Source organism: Leiobunum rupestre, chromosome 3 (genome assembly GCF_980474605.1).
Source record: "Leiobunum rupestre chromosome 3, qqLeiRupe1.1.hap1, whole genome shotgun sequence".
NCBI lineage: Eukaryota > Metazoa > Arthropoda > Arachnida > Opiliones > Sclerosomatidae > Leiobunum > Leiobunum rupestre.
Window position 1 is genome coordinate 58,499,487 of NC_143386.1, and position 19,201 is coordinate 58,518,687.

General features: G+C 35.5%; 1 protein-coding gene across 1 annotated transcript; it reads right to left on the minus strand.

Annotated features, from left to right (window-relative positions):
* Positions 1-1,751: 1,751 nt before the first annotated feature.
* Positions 1,752-17,995, minus strand: LOC149953194 (ileal sodium/bile acid cotransporter-like). The gene is made up of 5 exons (XM_090169813.1): positions 17,747-17,995; positions 7,188-7,393; positions 3,845-4,049; positions 3,515-3,775; positions 1,752-2,031 (listed from the first exon to the last, which is right to left on the minus strand). The coding sequence occupies exons 1-5, from the start codon at positions 17,993-17,995 to the stop codon at positions 1,861-1,863; spliced, it is 1,092 nt and encodes a 363-aa protein (XP_090025939.1). The 3' UTR covers positions 1,752-1,860.
* Positions 17,996-19,201: the final 1,206 nt, after the last annotated feature.

Below are 19,201 nucleotides of genomic sequence, written 5' to 3' on the forward strand. Positions count from 1 at the left end.
ATTAATAAACATTTCAAGGTTTGAAACTGCTAGCGCCATCTATGAAGACTTCTGGTATTTAAAAATTGACTTCTAATGGCGTTACCATATTAAAGTATCTTCTTCCCTATCAATTGGTCTAATAGCTTTTAAATGCTCAGAATTTTATATATTTTATTTTAAAGTTGGTAAGAATTCTTTTAAAGAACTTTATTTTAAAAATAAAGGCTCCAGAAAGTTGCCAAACAAATAAAAAACAAAGCTTTTTTGCAGAATTGGCGCGCCCAGAGGAATGCGAAATTGTAACATCTTTCCTTTCGCCATTTCAGGCGATTTCGTCATCGATTTATCTCTCGACTGCATAGGTTTACACTGACATCTACGAGCGTATATTCTCAGTTTTGGGATTATTATTTCAAATTAAAATAAGGCAAATATGGTAAAAAAGGTTGATAATTGTAACCATTTTTATTCTTAATTTTGTTTCTTGGAGTTTAAAATGTCGTGTGTTATTTGCATTTCAGGTGGCAGTCAATTCCGGTGCACAAAACAGCTATTCCTTAATAAAAAATCTTTATTTGTAATTGTGTTTAAAAAAATAACTTCCTTTTATTAAATTTTTCTTCGCAATTCATTTTTTATTTCTTCACTCTTGGCTTAAGAGTAAACTGGTTTTCTAAATTCCCACAAATACAATTTTTATTTATACAATTAATTATTTATCACAATGTGGGGTTTGTTTTTTTCTACCAATCTTCTTCAAAGAAACAAATTTTCAAAATTACCATAAGAATTATATTAAATAAACACTCGACGCTAATATAATAATAATAATAATAACCATAATAATAATAATAATAACAATATTAGAGTGCCACACTTCCAATGGTCTACTAGTTTTCTTTTGCAAATAAAAGTCGTGTTCTTTTGCAAATAAAAGTCGTGTGTTTTGCCATATTCGAGTGACTAAAAATTGTAAAACATTATACTGAAAAATTAGACGTTACTGACGTGCAGTTAAAAACATATTTTTTTGCCACTAAACAATAAGAATTTAAAGCTAATGTGTAACAAGCTTGATAACAGATCAGTTAAGCAAAGTCCTGTAGACGTTTTAACGGGTGTTTAACCTCTCTACAAGCCTGTGTTCTACCTATTAACCTAGCTGCAAAGTCCTAGTAGGATTTCTCCCGATTACGGAATAAGAAATTACCGAGTCACTTTGCATTGGGTAAATTCCTAGAGTTCTAACCGACACAATGCGAGGAAAATATAGAGAAAAAATAATTTAAACTATAATAATTATTTTTTCATTTTTTTGCATAAACATAATAATTTAACTATTTTTTACTCGTACGAATAACGGTTGCCACGGACACTGCGATAATTTATACTGGTTTATTCCACCTTTACGTTGTCATGGTAACAAATATTATAAGGCTCTCAATTGCCTGTTTCCAGGTAACACCGCAGTTCACCGCTTTAGCGAAGAGAAATCCTATTACAGCGCCGTCTACGAAGAATACGGTAAAGTAGTCCGCTAATAGCCTAAACGTTCGGAACTATTTTGTAGAAAGTCAAATTCGTAGAATAAGCGAGTTTCAATATTATCCGACGTCATTTTTACGTCAGATACTAATACAACGTCATCGCGCGCTTTGTCTTTGTCCCGAAAAGTAACGTCCATTCGCGAAATAGTACTTTTTAGAGCCGAATTATTGTTTTTTCTTTATTTGCAGAAAAACCTAATCCCGACATTATGTGTCATTTGAATGTTCTTTTTAAAATAAAATAGTTTTGAAAAATAATTATTTCCGACGTTCAATATTTAAAAGTACAAAAATCGAGGTTTTGGTAGAATCTGAATGTCGAATTTCGTCGTTAGTGAGCTGGTTGAGGTTCGTCGGGCCAGTAGTACATGTACCTTTCCTCGGGCAGCGGCTCATCAGGATAGACTCTTTTCTTGACACGGTAGACTACGGCCACCAACATCCCCGTCACCATCATGGTCACGCAATAAAGCGAAGGGTAGATGATCACGCGCTTCACAATCTGAGAAATAGGAAGAAGAGGGAAATAAATTTCCGTAAAAATTTAAATATTTATAATGTAATTCACGAGAGGAATAATAATACGAATTACGATGAGCAAGAGCGTGCTAGCTTAATGTTACACGTTCAAGGTCTTTTCCAATTGGCAAACATTCAATTCGAATTAAGAACGTCAAACTGGACAGACTTTATGTACGGGTTGATTAAATCCCAATTTTACTACACGAAGGCTCATCATTTTTTAATGTAATTTTTCGCCATTATATAATTCAACCCACTCTACCCGTTTTCTTTACGCGTTTGTATCACGGGGCTTAATCTCTCTATTTTAAACAGGAAATGCGAAATTTTAAACAGTTTCGACCCTGCTTTTCGCCCCCTTTGGCGTTTAACAGAATGCGCTGGTTTTGAAACTTTCGTAAATTTAACGTTCTCAACCACGTGCGCGCTTTTAATTTGAAATAAATTACCTTTATTTAAATTTTTTTTCCGAAGACATTTCGAATTAAATCGGATTTCGTCAGTCTAGAGGACAGATATTCTTAAATATCTCGAATTTTGGATTCGGACCAGTAGTCCTATTTTTGCCTTCGGTATCGAAATGAAGTTTGACGTCGAGACGAAAACCGCTCGCTAGGCGGGTCACATTGAAAGTACGTTTTTATGGGGCCTTGACCAAAAAACTAGTGGGTCAAGTTGGGCTACGAAATTAGTCGGGTCGTTAAGTCCGATTCACTAAATCCTTCGACCGGAACTGGTGGACAACTCCTTTAAATATTTACCAACAGCGAATTAAATCAAGTTCATAAACAAATACGGAGGAGGGAAACGAAAATTCACTGGCGTATCGTGGTCAAGTTCGCTAAATTTAAAATAGTGACAGTAACTATATTATTAATAACAAATTAATTATTATTATTAATTAGTAATTAATAATAATTACGTAGAGATTTCAAAAGCATCCTCGCAGCCAGCGTGTGGCACTGTACGAATGTTCGTCTGCTTCTTAGTAAGTGAGTAACTCAGTATCGCCATCTATGAATACTTGGGAGTAAATAGCAGACGAACACTCTCTACAAGAGCCGCGATGATGATACCGGAGTAAAAACATTTTGAAAAAGCCTTTTGAAAATGTTTTTCCACATATCAAACTCGCAGAATGCAAAATAGTTTCCTAGAAACTCAAAAATGCAAAATGTAAAATACAAGCTCAAAATTCATATTTTGCATTTTTAAAATGCATTTAGAACAACCCTGGTAACTAACGTCAGTTAAGACTGGTGGCAGAAATTCATTGATCCACAAAAATGTTATTTTATACACCCTTTAAAAGTCCAAATCGAAACAAAAAAATGTCGATTTTTAACATTCGTATTATTTAAAAGGTCGTTTAATTAGTCCTAACTCTATGATAGGTGTGCGGCTACACCACCCATCCTTGTCCATGTGCACCCTGACCCCTGGATACAACACTGACGACTTACTTCTTCGTCGAAGGATAAGTTAGCGATGGCTAGAGCCACACCGACATTTTGAATACTAGCTTCTATGGCGACTGTCCTTCTGACAGCGGGGGACCTCTTGCAGATCCAGGACAGTAGGTAGGCGAAAATGAGACCAACGGGTGGCAGGAGGATGACCGCGGCGTACAGTTGCCAGGGCGCCGTGACGTAAATGTCCGGTTTGTCCACTACGTGCAACGACAAGACGAACGCGATCAGGACCAGCCCCAGACACGAGCCAATCTGAGGATTCAAAGGAATTGCGTTACTCAAACTTGTCTCGTTGGATGGCCTTGTCGCGGCGGCACTTACTTTGGTGGCCATGGGGGCCAATTTGGGCCATTTGCTTCTGAAGAGGAAACCGAGAGTGGCCGGCGGGATGGTCAAGGCCAGGGACAGCGAGATCATTCCGTAGGGGATGATGACTTCCCCCGTGTCGACGAAATGTCCGTACAGCCACAAGTTTCCGGGCATGGCGAAGAGAGCGGCCACGCAAGATATGGTCGTCATGGCGACGCTGCAACGAAAATTACGAATTAGTTTCAATGGATTTTTTAGCACCAATTTTCAATTGAAATATTCAAAGGATTTCAATATCCCTTTAATACCAAATTTGCTAGTATAAATAATCACAATCTTAATCACTAGAACAATTAATATTGAATTTCCCACCATCTTAATCACAATCAGAAATAATATTTGATTATTCAAAATCTTAATCATAAGGACAAATAATATTTAATTGCTCAAAATATTAATCATAAGGACAAATAATATTTATACGCTCAAACTCCATATCACTAGGAAAAATAATATTTAAGTGTTCAAAATCTTAATCACTAGTATAGATATTTAATTGTTCAAAATCTTAATCACTTGTATAAATAGTATTTAATTGTTCAAAATCTTAATCACTTGTATAAATAATATTTAATTGTTCAAAATCTTAATTTAATTAATTTAATTTTAATAATAATAATAATCAGCTAGGCTAATACCCAAGGCACCACCTTAGGCCTAAGTCATCAAGTGACTTTTGAAGCCATTAATTCAGGTGGCCGGGTTACAATGCGTAGGAGGGTGGTGGCAATCACTTGTATAAATAGTATTTAATTGTTCAAAATCTTAATCACTTGTATAAATAGTATTTAATTGTTCAAAATCTTAATCACTTGTATAAATAGTATTTAATTGTTCAATATTTTAATCACTAGTATAAATAATATTTCATTGTTCAAAATCTTAATCACTAGTATAAATAAAACTTAATTTAGTTCAAGCAAAAGAGGTCATATTTCTGGAAATCAGTCAACATTCTTTTAATTGAAATGCTAGCTCGACGAATGACTCCCAAATTAATGATAATTGAAATATCAAATTAGGTTCAGCTGTAAAGCATTATTAAGTGTCAATTGGACACGCCCCGAATGCCCTATTAAATATTCTTTATTTGGTGATGATGAAATCAAAACGACAAAAATTAATGTGTAAATAAAAAACCATTGATATTCACGGTTAATTTGATCCGAAATTTATTTCTGATTGAGGTATTTTTGAGGTTGATTTGACGTGCGAGATATAAAAATTGGCGGATACGTCGTCTAACAATTGTGAGTGTATGATTTCGGGAGCCCTTGACTGGTCAAGCGCGAACCCTTGCCGACAATTTAATTACACCAATTAAAACGCAGTTACCTAATCAAAAACGGGTGACAGTTACGCTATTATATCATGAGATTTATGAAATCAACAATTTTTCATTTTCTGAGGGCTTTGTTGATGTTTTTGTAAATATGGATTTTTTTATATTTTCATTCGTTAATGATATCAGAAGTATTTACAATATATCTTACGAGAAAAGTATCCATTCTTCTATCCTGCCAATCTTATTTACTCTAAACTTCTACCTTTTTAAGATACGCTTCCGAAGTAGTGGCAGCTAAATTCAGAATACAGTAAATTTAATTAAATTTAAATAACTTTTACTTGAAAAAAAAAAGGTTTTTATTTAAGCATATACCCCCAGTGAAATTGTAACATTTTAAATCGTTAGGATATATATGCGAGAATTATCTCGAACTTGCGTAGTCTCATGGATCATTTTAATGGCGAAGAAGGATAACATATTGATCAGGAAATGGCTTTGACATCAAATCAAAGCGATCATTTCGGTAAAACGTCGTGGCTTTACCAGAATTTATCTCGTTCGAAAGTGGCTGGAAAATATGTCATTTTGAGATTATAGCGAGCCGTATCTTGAGAATGTGGAAATAATTTAAATTTAGTCCAGATCCCTGATTCAATTTAAATGTCATCAAGGTAGATTCCGATCAGCGGGAGTTGTGGTCGATTCCCGAGGGGAAAAAAACTATTTCATAAACCTTGAATCTTTGGGATGGAAGATAGATTTTAAGGTCTCATACCGAGACTTGTTATTTGTGCAATTGAGACTACAGTCGTCACGTTTGTGACATTCAAGGATCTTGTATCGAGAAGACAAAAAATTAGAACTCTCGATAATTTTATCAATTTTTAACGACTTTTACGTTTTCCCAAACTGTCGCGTTTCTTTTTTCAACGAAATTCTCAAAATTAATGTTCCGTTTGGCAAAAGTTGAACTCGATGAGTGTCCTTAAATACATTCATTTACACCTGTCAAATTCAAATTGGGCTATTAACATTACCCCGCCCATTCTGTGATAAAGTCCTTAATCTTAATTTATTCTGAAATAAATTTGAAAAAAATATTTTAATTAAATTTAAAGGTTCTTAAACACGTAGTTTATAAATTTTATTTGTGCACGTTGTAAATAAGGGCTGGAATGATCGATAACGGAAAATTTGTCACCACTTGGAAAATTAACTGGTTATCTTGGGCATTTTTCGAAATCTAAAGTTTTTTCCCTTCAATTCGAAGGTTACATTTTACGACAATTACGTAAAATTTAATTTGTTTTAAGATGCTTTTGCTTCGTAAATCTCCTTAATTTCGCTGGTATCAATTAATTTTATTTTAACTATTATTCAATTAACATATAAATATATTTCATTAAATTGATTTTAGTAATTTTTCATATAATTTATTTAATTTATTTATTTAACATATATTTAAGAATATAGCCCAGTTCACACTATACAATTAATTGGGACACTTAATATCTTACTAATTGTAAGCAAGAAAATTGTATAGTGTGAATAGAAAAAATGGGAACAATTGTTGCAATTTTTCTGTTCACACTTTACAATTTTCACGCTTACAATTAGTTGGATACAATAAAGTGGCCCAATTAATTGTATAGTGTTGAACTGGACTTATCTCTATCAAGAAGAAATTTGTATCTTACGACTATAAGTAGAATATTCTTAGATTTTTATTTTAAAATAAATAAAATCTTAAAAATAATCTTAATCTAAACGATATGACTTTATTAGTATAAATTAATCTTTAATTTTATTCAATGGTGCATTTGGAGTTGTAAGTTTGTGAAAACAAGATTGTAAATAGCTTTTGTTCAGCCTAAACACACAGAGAGAGAGAGAGAGAGAGAGAGAGAGAGAGAGAGAGAGAGAGAGAGACACAGCAGAAAAGGCGGTGGGCGTGGTTTTCTTTAAGGGAATCATCCTCTAGAGCTAAAATGAATTGCAATATCTTACCTAAGAGAGATATCTCCATCGGCGAAGTAGGCGAAGACGTTCGAAATGGTCCCTCCCGGACAGCAGGAGATGAGTAAGACCCCCGTCCCGAACGCCCCTTGAATGTCGAAGATTTTGATGATACAGAAGGCCGAAAATGGCATGAGGACGAATTGGCAGACCATTCCGATCGCCACTCCAACCGGCTTCAATAAATGCTTTTTCAACTGCAGAAGAAACAAATTACATCAAAATTATTTACACTCATATAAATAATCACTTCCAACATAACTAACACAATAAAAATAAGTATGACAAATTGTCACGTTAGATGGCGCTTTGTTATATAGCGCCCCCTGTACTATCTGAAATGTATTGAATTTAATAATAAACCTGACACTCTTCCCTTGGCACTCGTTGTTGTTTCACAAATTATCATCGAACAGATTTTCAGAGCTATGCTACTACCAAAGAGGATAAAATACTTATTAGTTTGAATGCAAGTTGAGGTCGGAGCTGGAAAAGAATGTCAGTGTCCAAAAAACGTTTGGTCAGAAAATTAGAATTTAAACAATAGGTAGTATCCTACTTATATCCACTATGTTACTTATGTAAATACTCAAGCGTGGCATGAAAAGGTGTTATATAACAAGGCTTATATTCCAAAACGAAAGTTCTTGGCAATGTCAAATCTATTTCAAACTATCAAACAAATTGAATTTTATAAAAACAATTTTATCTGTAATTTCTCTTCGTCAACCATTTTTACGTAACTAGATTTGACTTAAGATGTACTGCGACTTTTAAATCAAAGCAATTTATTAAATAACCCAAATGTTCAACCTGCCTCTTAAAAATTTCCGTTATTAATGATGATAAAAATAAAGCCTTGTTAACGTTTATTAATTAACTCCGGATATCATTTATTAGCAGCGCAATCGTGATACGAAAAACACATTGGTGAAAATCCAATAACAAAACCTTATAGGTACCTTAAATAAAAAAATATTACGTGAAACTGGTTCTGCCTACAGCTAAATCTGGGTTAATTTGATAAGTCGGATAAATAAACTGGATTCCATTCGAAGTTGAATAAAAATAAATTGGAAACTGCAAATTTCCGCTAATTTTTGACGTACGGTGTGGGATGATTTCAATGATAACGAAAGCTTTAATAACCTTCGCGTAATTTATAGATAAAATTATAATTTTTGACTAAGCCGTTTTCAAAAAAATGTGAGCTTATAAATTTTCGGCTGAGAATTTAGGTCTGATTCCACGGTTGGAATAGAATGATGAATTTGGGGTGTACAGTTTAGAGGTCCGTCGACTGAGCCATTCCAAGCGGCTCATTCGTTGCCTGATTTCGTAACAATTTAGTTTCATTTGGGTCTAGATAAAGTGGCAAAGAGGTAGATTAACCTTGGTGGGGGATCTGTAGGTCACGGAGTATACCACGACCCTGTGCCCGATCAAAAACTCGAACCAAAGAAGATTTATTAATAAAACGCAGAAGCGAGCAGTGGCGTCGCTAGGGTGTTTTAGGCGGCGCTTGAGCCACCTGAAAAATTTCTGAAGCGCCACCTAAAAATTCCGAAAAGCGCCTCCTAAAATTCAGAATTTTTCCAATTCACTTGGTGAAAAGTTTCTTCAAACTTAAAGATGGGCATCAAAATTTCATTTTTCCAAGTCGGTCTCAATGTTTCAACTTTACAAACCTTTTTGGGAGCCCCCCCCTCCCCCATATCACTCAATGAGACGCCCCTTTATGGCTTAAGCGCCACCAGTTTTGAAATCCTGGTGACGCCACTGGAAGCGAGTATTATATCTCTCTATACTGCTTTCAGACGTGTAGGTGGAACTCATAGTTGTTGCTTTTTGACAATAAATCCGCCACCGTTTCAATTGCCTTGAATTTGCGATGGTAGATGTTTCAGTGATGTATATAAAGGCCCTGCAGGGCCTGCGGAGTGGTGGACCCTCAAAGAATAAGGTGTCTTCGAAATATATTTATCTAGATAAGAAGGGGCCCCCAAACGAGTTTCGCCCGACGGGCCCCAGATTTCTTAGTTACGCCATTGGTATGTTTAACTAGAGGTGGATACTTTCCTAAAGTAAGCGATGTTATGTACTTATGGTAAAGCCAGAAGCTTACAATAAACCCCCATCTTCGTGTGAACAATATCATATTCCCTATTTCGTTGGATAAAAATGCTCCAGCATTGACTAAAAAATAATGGACTGACCAATACGATAATGGTAGTCTATGTTTTTCTTGAAAGCAGATACTACCATCGTCTGCTAGTCAGTGGCGTAGCTAGCATGGGTGACACCCGGGGCGGATATCATGGTGTGCTACTTACTAGTCTCTAGTTTGTGTAAGTTTTATTTTCTTCACGGTCGGGTGTCACCACCATATCACGCCCAAACGGGTGACACCCGGGGCGGACCAGCCCCACCGCCCACCTAGCTACGCCACTGCTGCTAGTGTGTGGTACTTTTGGGATTTGTATAACAGCTATTCATAAGTGAAAATACGTACCCTCAAAACAAATGTCACAAGAAAACCATATAATTAGAAGATTTTTTAAGATAAATTTATTATATTAATTTTTAACGCTACTGTGATTTATTGATTAATGATTTTTGAAATTGTAAAAAAGCGCCATAATTTGAAACTACATGAGCAGTTGAGCGCTATTTATTTTTAAATATTTTTACCATAATTAACTCAATTTTAGAAAAACGGCGAAAAAGACACGTTAATTCGATTAAACGAGTTACCTTGTTTTGGAACTAAGGTAGCGAAAGTTTTTCTTCGAAGGACAAAACGTATTTCATAATTATTTATCCCACTAAAGAATTTCTTTATAAAAAACCTTAAACCGCGAAATTAAAAAAAAAATACAGAAGTTCAGCAAAAGCCAAGTTAGCTTGTCGAAACGTCTGCAAAAGCCTAATGGAAAACTAGGCCTCGTCACGTGTCTTTGACTCTTTCAAATATACGAAAAACAAGAAAATTTTAAGAGCTCCATTTTGTGATATTATAAAACACTGAACGATTGTCGATTACATAATTAAATATTATTTGTTTTTAATTGAGGGGTGTGCAACCTAAGATTGTTTATCAGACCGTTAAGCGAGACTTTTTCTCATTTCGTCTGTCGGTGTTTTGACCACAAAAGACACGAGCTTGTATATCAGTTACACGCTCGATTTCATGACCATATTATCTACGTTGGTCGGTTGAAGCTACGGGACTATGAAAGTCGTTTGAAATCGAAAGTGTTCTTGAGACACAAATAGGAAAAAAACATTCTTGGATATTTTGAATATTTCGCTAACGACAATGCCCCAGAAAGAATACAAAGTGGTTTTTTTACTGGCGTCCGTATTTCAAACAAAAGGTTGCTCTTGACTTCAAAACCGGGAAACAAAGGATTTGGTGTTACCAATTGAGTACCCGATGACAAGGGGAAAGGGGGGGGGGGGTTCTTTTGTGTAAACTGAGAAATACTTATATGTTAGGAATATGAAAACGTGGTTTCGGGGCGCGGAGTCGGAGATTTTTCCAGACAATCCAAGGCTTAACTTTCCATTTTTCCAATTTTTTAAACGAAGAGTAACAATTAAACTGTCTGGTACGAGGCAAAAAAGAGTACTTATTTTTATCGACAACGCGGTTCTTACCGGTTTTACTTCCTATTTATTTTGGTTTATTCATCGGTACTTTTCCCTTCCAGAGTTCAAGGTTAATGATAATAATCAGCTAGGCTAATACCCAAGGCACCACCTTAGGCCTAAGTCAGGGTTGCCACAAAATTTTCAGATTCAAATTCCCTGACTATTCCCTGTTTTCCCTGACCATTTTAACAGATTTTCCCTGACTTATTAAGGCCAAAATTTGTCTTTTATATTTTACTTTTATCAGAAGTTAATAAATTTGGATGAACTTATATTTCAGTAAAAAGGTTATTGCAATGTTGAAAAAATTAGCCAAACATTCAAGGAAATAAATGATAATCGTGGAATAGAGGTCGGGGACGGTTAATCATTATCCATGTTTAAATTGATTTTTTCCGGGGAAAAATGTAAACAAAGAAATTTACCGGATAATATTTCGGAAACTGATTAAAAAACGTGTATTATTCGTACAATTTGAACTTTTTATCGAAAAAAACGTCGTTTTTCCGATTAATTTTACAAATTTATCAAAAAATTAATCGGATAATACAGAAATAGAAATTACTTGACGTGTGGCAACCCTGTAAGTCATCAAGTGACTTTTAAAGCCATTAATTCAGGTGGCCGGGTTACGATGCGTAGGAGGGTGGTGGCAAGCCCTTCAAACCACGCGAGTCAACAGCTCCCTACACTAACTATTACCGTTACCCTCAACACGTTTTTATGAAAGGGGAATATATATTGTTGTTCAAGACTTTCGAGATATAGCGAAATCTACATATTATCGAAAGCAAATAAGGTTAAGTTATTTTATCCTAATTTTAAAAATGGTACTTTCTTATTCCAAAGCTGGCTATCAAAAACGATCGTCTGTGTTATTTGATTTTAATAAGCCGGCTTGAAACAAGTTATATTTCTCAACAAGCCGTTGGGACTCTCAGTTCTTTGAATTCTTTGCGTATGTTTTCGCAGTTCATATCTAACAACTTAACAATCATTTTTGACCATTCTTGAAGAACGTTAGAAGGTAATAATTATGTGGATAGTGGCATTATTATTATTATTATGATTATTAAGGTCTCATATTTTCGAAGGCTTCAAAACTAAACCATATCCACTATTCATTAGTTCTATAGTATCGTAACACGATTTTTACAAATTACACTTTCGCTATGACCCAGTTTTCTCGTGACTTTTAATTGTATCATAAGTAGAGTAATTATAATAAGTATGCCAATTTACAAAAATTATCATCGAACTGACTTTTAGAGTTAGTACGCAATCAAGGTTTAGTACTCAAGCACATAGTGTCTAAATATGACTATGTTTTCATGAAGGTAGGAAATGCGGATTTGAGGAAATCCTGATTTTGTTCTCAGCGGGGAGCTTTTTAAGAAACTCGTATTTCGACGTTTTCATGGAAGTCCACTCTTTACTTCCAAACGGGTTTCACACCCCAGAAACCTCTACACTTGGAATGTTCTTACTACTCGCTCGACTTCCTTCGGATAAGGGCAGCTGGCCGGTCGTTTAATTTTGCAGTAGCGCGTGATTACTGTAAACTCCAAGCAAATCGATCCCAGTTTAATGCTAAAAACTGCTTTAGCTTTATTAATTTCCCAATTTATTAGCTTAGGAAAATTAATACGTCAACGAACACAAAACTCAATCCTAAGAAGGAGAAGCATTCTTTCGTTGGCCATTACTAAAATTAAGCTATATTCAGAATTAGGTTCCACTAAGCACTAACTTTTTCAAATGAGCCCAATCCTACTTTCGAGTGGCTCAGTTAACTTGTCCCCCCCCCCCCCAAACGCTGTGTTCAAAAATTAACAAGTTGATTGAAAGGCACCCATTTTGCACCATTAGTAAACCATTACGCACCCATGGTGTTCAGTAAGAAATTGCAATTTCAAAAGGGGGGGGGGGGCAACTTTATCCGAGCCCACCCCCCACTTCCATTTTTCCCTAAAACTTGTTAACCAATCAAACGCACCATTATGCACCACAGTCGAATTAAAAAGTGGGGGCTAGGTTAACCCCAGCCCCCCATTCACCATTGGCATCGTAAATGGTGCCATTCAAACGCACCCATTACGCACCATTATGCACCACAGTCGAATCGTTACGCACCATACTAGTTACGGAAATAACTCAATTTTTACATTTTGATCTATCCTAGCCCCCCCCCCCAATTAATATTTGATGTAATGCTATAGGGATAAGGGTGCGTAATGATTCGACTGTGGTGCATAATGGTGCGTTATGGGTGCGTTTGATTGGTTTACAAGTTTTAGGATAAAGTTGCCCCCCCTTTGAGATTGCAATTTCTTACTGAACACCATGGGGGGTGCGTAATGGTTTACGGATGGTGCAAAATGGTGTATAATGGGTGCCTTTCAATCAACTTGTTAATTTTTGAACACAGCGTTTGGGGGGGGGGGCAAGTTACCTGAGCCCTTTCGAGTTCTTATCTGTAGTTTACGTCACTGGGAATTTACCAGGTTACCGCCCCTTTTCCGCGGCTTATTTTAAATAAAAATTAAAAATTTAAACATTGAAATGTTCGCGTACGATTACAAAAACCTATTCGCAAAATTTACTAATTTAATCACGTCAACAATTAAATGTATTGTTTATATCTTTATATTTCTGCTTACATTTATTTTTTAATTTAAAAAGTGTCGTTAAAACCTAGGTTAAAACATGTGAAACCACAACCTTTTAGTAGTGCTCGGAATTATTTATTCATTATCATAAATTGCGATATTTTTTTTCCTCATCGTATTGAAGAAATAAACTTGTTATGTAACCAACGATTTCGTTAATCTACTACTCATTCTACTTATTCAAATAAATAATTGTTTTTATTAAGTTTTAGGTGTATCCACTTTCTTTTATTCAGCTATTTCATCTTGAAATATTACTATTTAAATTAAGGCTAAAAGTATTTATTCGTGAATAAAAAAAAGTCCGAGCACTACTTATTAGTAACTACATTTCCAACTAAATAAACCCCCAGTGTATCAAACACGTGTTCGTTCGTTTTCATTCGAAGAAAATCCAGATTTACCAAGGAAATACAGGTGCGTTTCCCGTGTTTCAGAAAATACGTGTTTTCTCAAATTCGAGCGTTTTCATTCAGCGTAGCACGGATTTAGAAATACGGATTTAGGAAATCCGTATTTCCTACCTCCATGAAAACATAGTCTATGTCTACTACTACTCACAAGGAGACATCCCGAAGTGTAACCCACCCATTTTGTTCAAACTCGGGGGATTGGTAGACCGTCGTGTATCATGAAAAATCCTAAAGGGAATTTATTCAATGGGCAACCGTTTTAAATTTTCCCATTGAAAATAACATGGGATTTTGACCTCAAATTGATCAAAAGTTGATCAGTTTTGATGTTTTTTTTGTCAATTTTTATCTACTTTCTCTATTTTTGGCATTTTCAAATTTTTTAAATTTGTTAAAAAATTTCACAGGGGGGGGGGGGGGCTAGGAATCGGTCAGAATCCCATGTTATTTTCAATGGGAAAATTTAAATATTTTGTTGTCAAAAACATTTTTCGTTGCCATGGCAAAACGGTTGCCCATTGAATAAATTCCCTTTAGTATTTTTCATGATACATGAAGGTCTACCAATCCCCTGAGTTTGAACAAAATCGGTGGGTTACACTTCGGGATGTCTCCTTGTCAGTTCGGTTGCGAGTCCAAGTCGGAGCTAGGAGAGTGTGTCAGTGTTTAAAAAAGGATTGATAAGAAAATTAGTGTGAAAACAATGGGAAATGTCATACTTATGTTTATTGGGTTACTTATGATTGTTTAAGAAGGAGTACTAGCTCGCTATTTACTCCGTTACAGTGGACATTCGAAGGTGACTTTGGAGGTGAGACTTTGTGATATGTAATCACGGATATGTTAATATACGAGGTGGGGTGACCTAACACGACCTTTACACTTATTACCCGTGCTTAGAAAACTGAACCACTTAACCAGGATGATAAAATACGCGAAAAAGTAGATTAGTCCATAATTAAAAGGGATAATATAGCTAAACTCTAAATAAATTTGAAGAAATTAAAAAACTTACTAATAACTCGTACCAATAGGTCTTCGAGCAAACCAAAAGACGCGAATCTCGGATCAAATAGATCTTCGAGTAATAAACTACATAGTTTTTTTTGTAGTTTTTATGTAGTTTATTACTCGAAGATCTATTTGATCCGAGATTCGCGTCTTTTGGTTTGCTCGAAGACCTATTTGTACGAGTTATTAGTAAGTTTTTTAATTTCTTCAAATTTATTTAGAGTTTAGCTATATTATCCCTTTTAATTATGGACTAATCTACTTTTTCGTGTATTTTATCATCCTTTGCACAGTCCATAGGTGGTTTCTTCTAACTTAACTTGAACAGGAGATTGGCTGTGTAGAAAATTAATCTGGGAACTATAAATGTTAAAAAGTTTTTGCTCCTGCTAGTTGATTTCGACCACCGACCAACGGCGAAAAGTTCCTTAAGGCTCTGTGAAATCGATTTAATTTCTTCGTTGATTATTGTTCTAAAGCTTATTAAAACTATATTTAACCAAACTGATAACTTTGGGAGAAGGTAAAATTGGGTTAAATGTGAACATACCAGTCCGTTCTGTACGTAATTGTTTACGTTATCATTGGCGAAACAGACTATCGTTAAAAAATATGCATTGGGAGAATAGGAAGCGTCATACTTATGTTTATTATCCACTTATGGTATAAATAAATACATGATTTAACCTATCAACTTATATTTTAAAGTTTATTTGAGGCGGTGAAATTTGAAGCCGCATCGGTGTCAAAGAATTTAATTTAACATTGTCACGTTTGTGGTTGTATTATTGGTGATGTCGTGTCTCGAGGGAGAAATCTTCAAGTATTTGTCATTGCGATTGACCTTCCGACCGGTTATTTATATATTAGACGCGCTGTCCTCAACGTACGTCCATCGCGTGACCTTGGTTCAAGATCTACTAACGAGCTTTTTCAGACACTTAGCGCGTATTTTTCGGATAATCCTTATAAATGATAATCCCACATCGCTTAGCGCTGTCTTAAGGTCCTTCGCAACAGCACCCTTAACTCGGTAATCACTTCAATTTGTTGTATAGAAATTCTCCAAACCACAAGGCTTAATATTTATTAATCTAATCTATAGAGGATACCAAAACGAAAAAGAAAATACCGAAAGAAATATATCGGATTTAATATTCATATTAAGAGAAATAGCGATCGCATATCTTTACACGGTATTGAGGTTACGTTGACATTGGTTTGCTATAATATTAACCGATATACTCGTTGGGGAAAGTCAATTTATGAAAATTAGCTTCGCTAATGTTCCTACTTAACGGAGTATTTAAGTGATATTAAAAAGGTATTTTGCGACCCCCTTTCTCGAAACTTAAAGACTCTGATTTTTCGAAAAAAATTTCAAGGTTTATAACGTACTACATTTTGCCGCCAGCGTCGGTTTTAAAATATTTTCGATCGCAATTGTCATTAGTATATTATTAATGCTGGTTATTATTTTAACGTTTCCCTTCCACATACTTATTAAAAATCCCAATCGGAAAGCTTAATTGATTTCTGTCGCCGCGTTAATTTAACCTTATTACGCGCAAATATTTTGATGAGATAAATTAACCGGTATATATTTATTTAAAATTATTTTTCGGGAGTGTGTTGGTTATAATGGATTAAAGATTTATACAGTCAAATTTAACATTTAAAAATTGTAAATTATGTTTAACGAAATACCATTTAAGAGTTTTAAATAGATAACAAATGATTTAAATGCCAAAAAATAAATAATTTTATAACGAAAATGTTTTGACTTTTGCAGTTTTTTCCATTAAATTAATTACTTGTTAAAATATACACGCGAAAAATGATAGAATAAAACTAACTTACTAATATTTAATTTAAGTCTTTAACTTCAAGTATTTTGCCATTTTTTGGTTGAAATTTGGAACCAAGAAAATATTTGGTGGGTTACCAAATACCAAAGCAAAAACTGAAAAAGAACTAAACTCAGTGGTGTAGTCCTAAAAAAAAAGAACTGGGGCACACCTGGGTACGGCCAACTTCGATTTCGCGCGTAATCGAAGTTGGCTGTACCGGTGCTTTAAATGTACGTTCAACTTCGATTTTAGCGTGATCGAAGCTGGCCGTACCTAGGTAACTATTTGAAATTGTTATGGTATTTTCCTGCGGGCAAAATTTACAATAAATTCACACACCCTTTATTCGAGAAAAATGATTTACGAAATAGAAGCAAGGCTAGCCCTGGATAGTTGAAAAAAAAAGGCAGGGCGCGCCCTGGCAAAATGGAAAAACCAAGGCGGGGCGGCGCCCTGCCTTTGAAAAAAGCACCGGGGCGACGCCCTGGCCCGACTACACCACTGACTAAACTCCATTTGTTAATATTGTACAAACAGCTACTCTATCGTTACTGTCATCGGTTAATTTGCTTCGCTCAAACATTTATTCTTTCTAATGGTTTCAATGTTCTTCTTCTACCCAAATTTTATATAATATATTTCGAAAATTACGTTATTTATTAAATTTTGGGTGGTTCATTGTACCACTGAAACTTGGTAAATAATTCTGAACTATTTCATACACGCAAGGAGGTCCTACGAGAGGGGGCCCGTGAAGCCTTGGGAGCCCAGTTTGAACAAGCACCCGGATTCTCACTGATATCTCCTTTAAAATCGGCATTCATTGGGCCCGGATTTGTTTTTGACGGTGAACTAATTATTTTTAACTAGGGCCCGTAATTTTGACTGGGTCCCGGACCCGCCATTCAGCAGCAGCCAATATGTTGTAGGACAGTGTTAAATTGTCTACTCACGTCAGGCGTTGTGACTCCGGCACCCATGGCGAACATAGTGATGAGTGCGATGATGTAGGTGAACCCTTCCCGCACCCCTCGTATGATGTGTTTCAGGTGGGCCTCATCGGTGGTCAACTGGTCACGGATGATCGTCTCCACCACACTGACCGTCCCGTTGTGGTGGACGCCGTTTAGCTGGTCCATTATTAGGTGCGAACTGTTTATGAACACCGTCGCGTTTTCCACTAAATTATTAGTGATATTCATTTTGACAGATTTTTTTTGGTTTTCAGTTATAAATTATACGATTATATTAAATCGATTATTTTTTCATTTACAAAAAATGACACTTTGAGGGGATTTTTTATTGACTTGTACTGGTTGTTGAATCTTTGGTATATAGATGGGTATCTGAAAGAAAAACTATTAATTAGGTTTCAATATTTAAGATAAGATTTTGGCATTGTAAGTTCTACTAAAATTTCACTTTTATTGTTAAATTTATCACATAAAATATATTACGTAATAATAATCAGCTAGACACCACGAACTCATCTAGCGACTTTTAATGCCTTTAAACAGGTGGCCGGGTTACAATGCGTAGGAGGGTGGTGGCAAGCCCTTCATGCCACGCGAGCCATCAGCTCCCTTCACAAACTATTACCGTTAACCTCCACAAGTTTTTATGTAAAGAGGAAACCGAAGAACTCGAGGGAAATCCCCTTTAACCAGTGGGAAGAGAGCTTGCAAACTCAACGCGGAAGGAGTTACCAGTGCTACAAGCTGGAATCGAACCCGGCTCCTCTTGCTGCGAGGCGAATGTGCTAACCACTCCGCTACCCCACCCTATATGAAGTTGGCTAAATTTAGCCGCGTTAATAAATAAATTTTGGTTGGGTATTGTACCTTTGGTGGGTTGAAATAGAATATTAAATTAAGTCTGCCCGAGCAAAACGTGAACGGGAAACTTGTAGATGTGAGAAACGTTCACGTTTCAAAAAGGTGGCTTAAAGGGAATATAACCGCAGGTTTTAGGTGTGGAACACCAAACTTCGACCATTTCCCACTCCTTCCTATGACTTTAGATATTTTGGGCGCTGTTTAGTGACTTCCCGCCAAAATTGCTTACATAGAAAAGCATAAAAACATAAAAAACGACTTGGGGTTATATTCCCTTTAAACTGGCTATTAACGTGAATCATTTTGGCGATTAAAAAGACCGTAGAGTAGATTAATAAAATTAATTATTATTAATTATTATTAATTATTAATTAATTATTAAAATTAATCCGTAACAGGGATTGTTTTGGTAAACAACGATCTCCCATTTCACGAACTTATCACACTAGCTCGTAAACCAGAATCTCCATGTTAATTCACGTTAAAAATTCTGCAACTAAGGATCAAATATAGAGTCGGTATTACGTATTACAGGATTGCCAATCTATTTTCTACATCTTAACATCTTGACTA

Excerpts from the sequence above, each read along its gene's own strand:
- LOC149953194 (XM_090169813.1), bottom strand. The coding sequence starts at position 17,995 with ATGAATATCACTAATAATTTAGTGGAAAACGCGACGGTGTTCATAAAC. Across the intron at positions 7,394-17,746 it reads CCGGAGTCACAACGCCTGAC|TTGAAAAAGCATTTATTGAA; the intron begins GTGAGTAGACAA and ends TTTCTTCTGCAG. Across the intron at positions 2,032-3,514 it reads ACTTATCCTTCGACGAAGAA|ATTGTGAAGCGCGTGATCAT; the intron begins GTAAGTCGTCAG and ends CCTATTTCTCAG.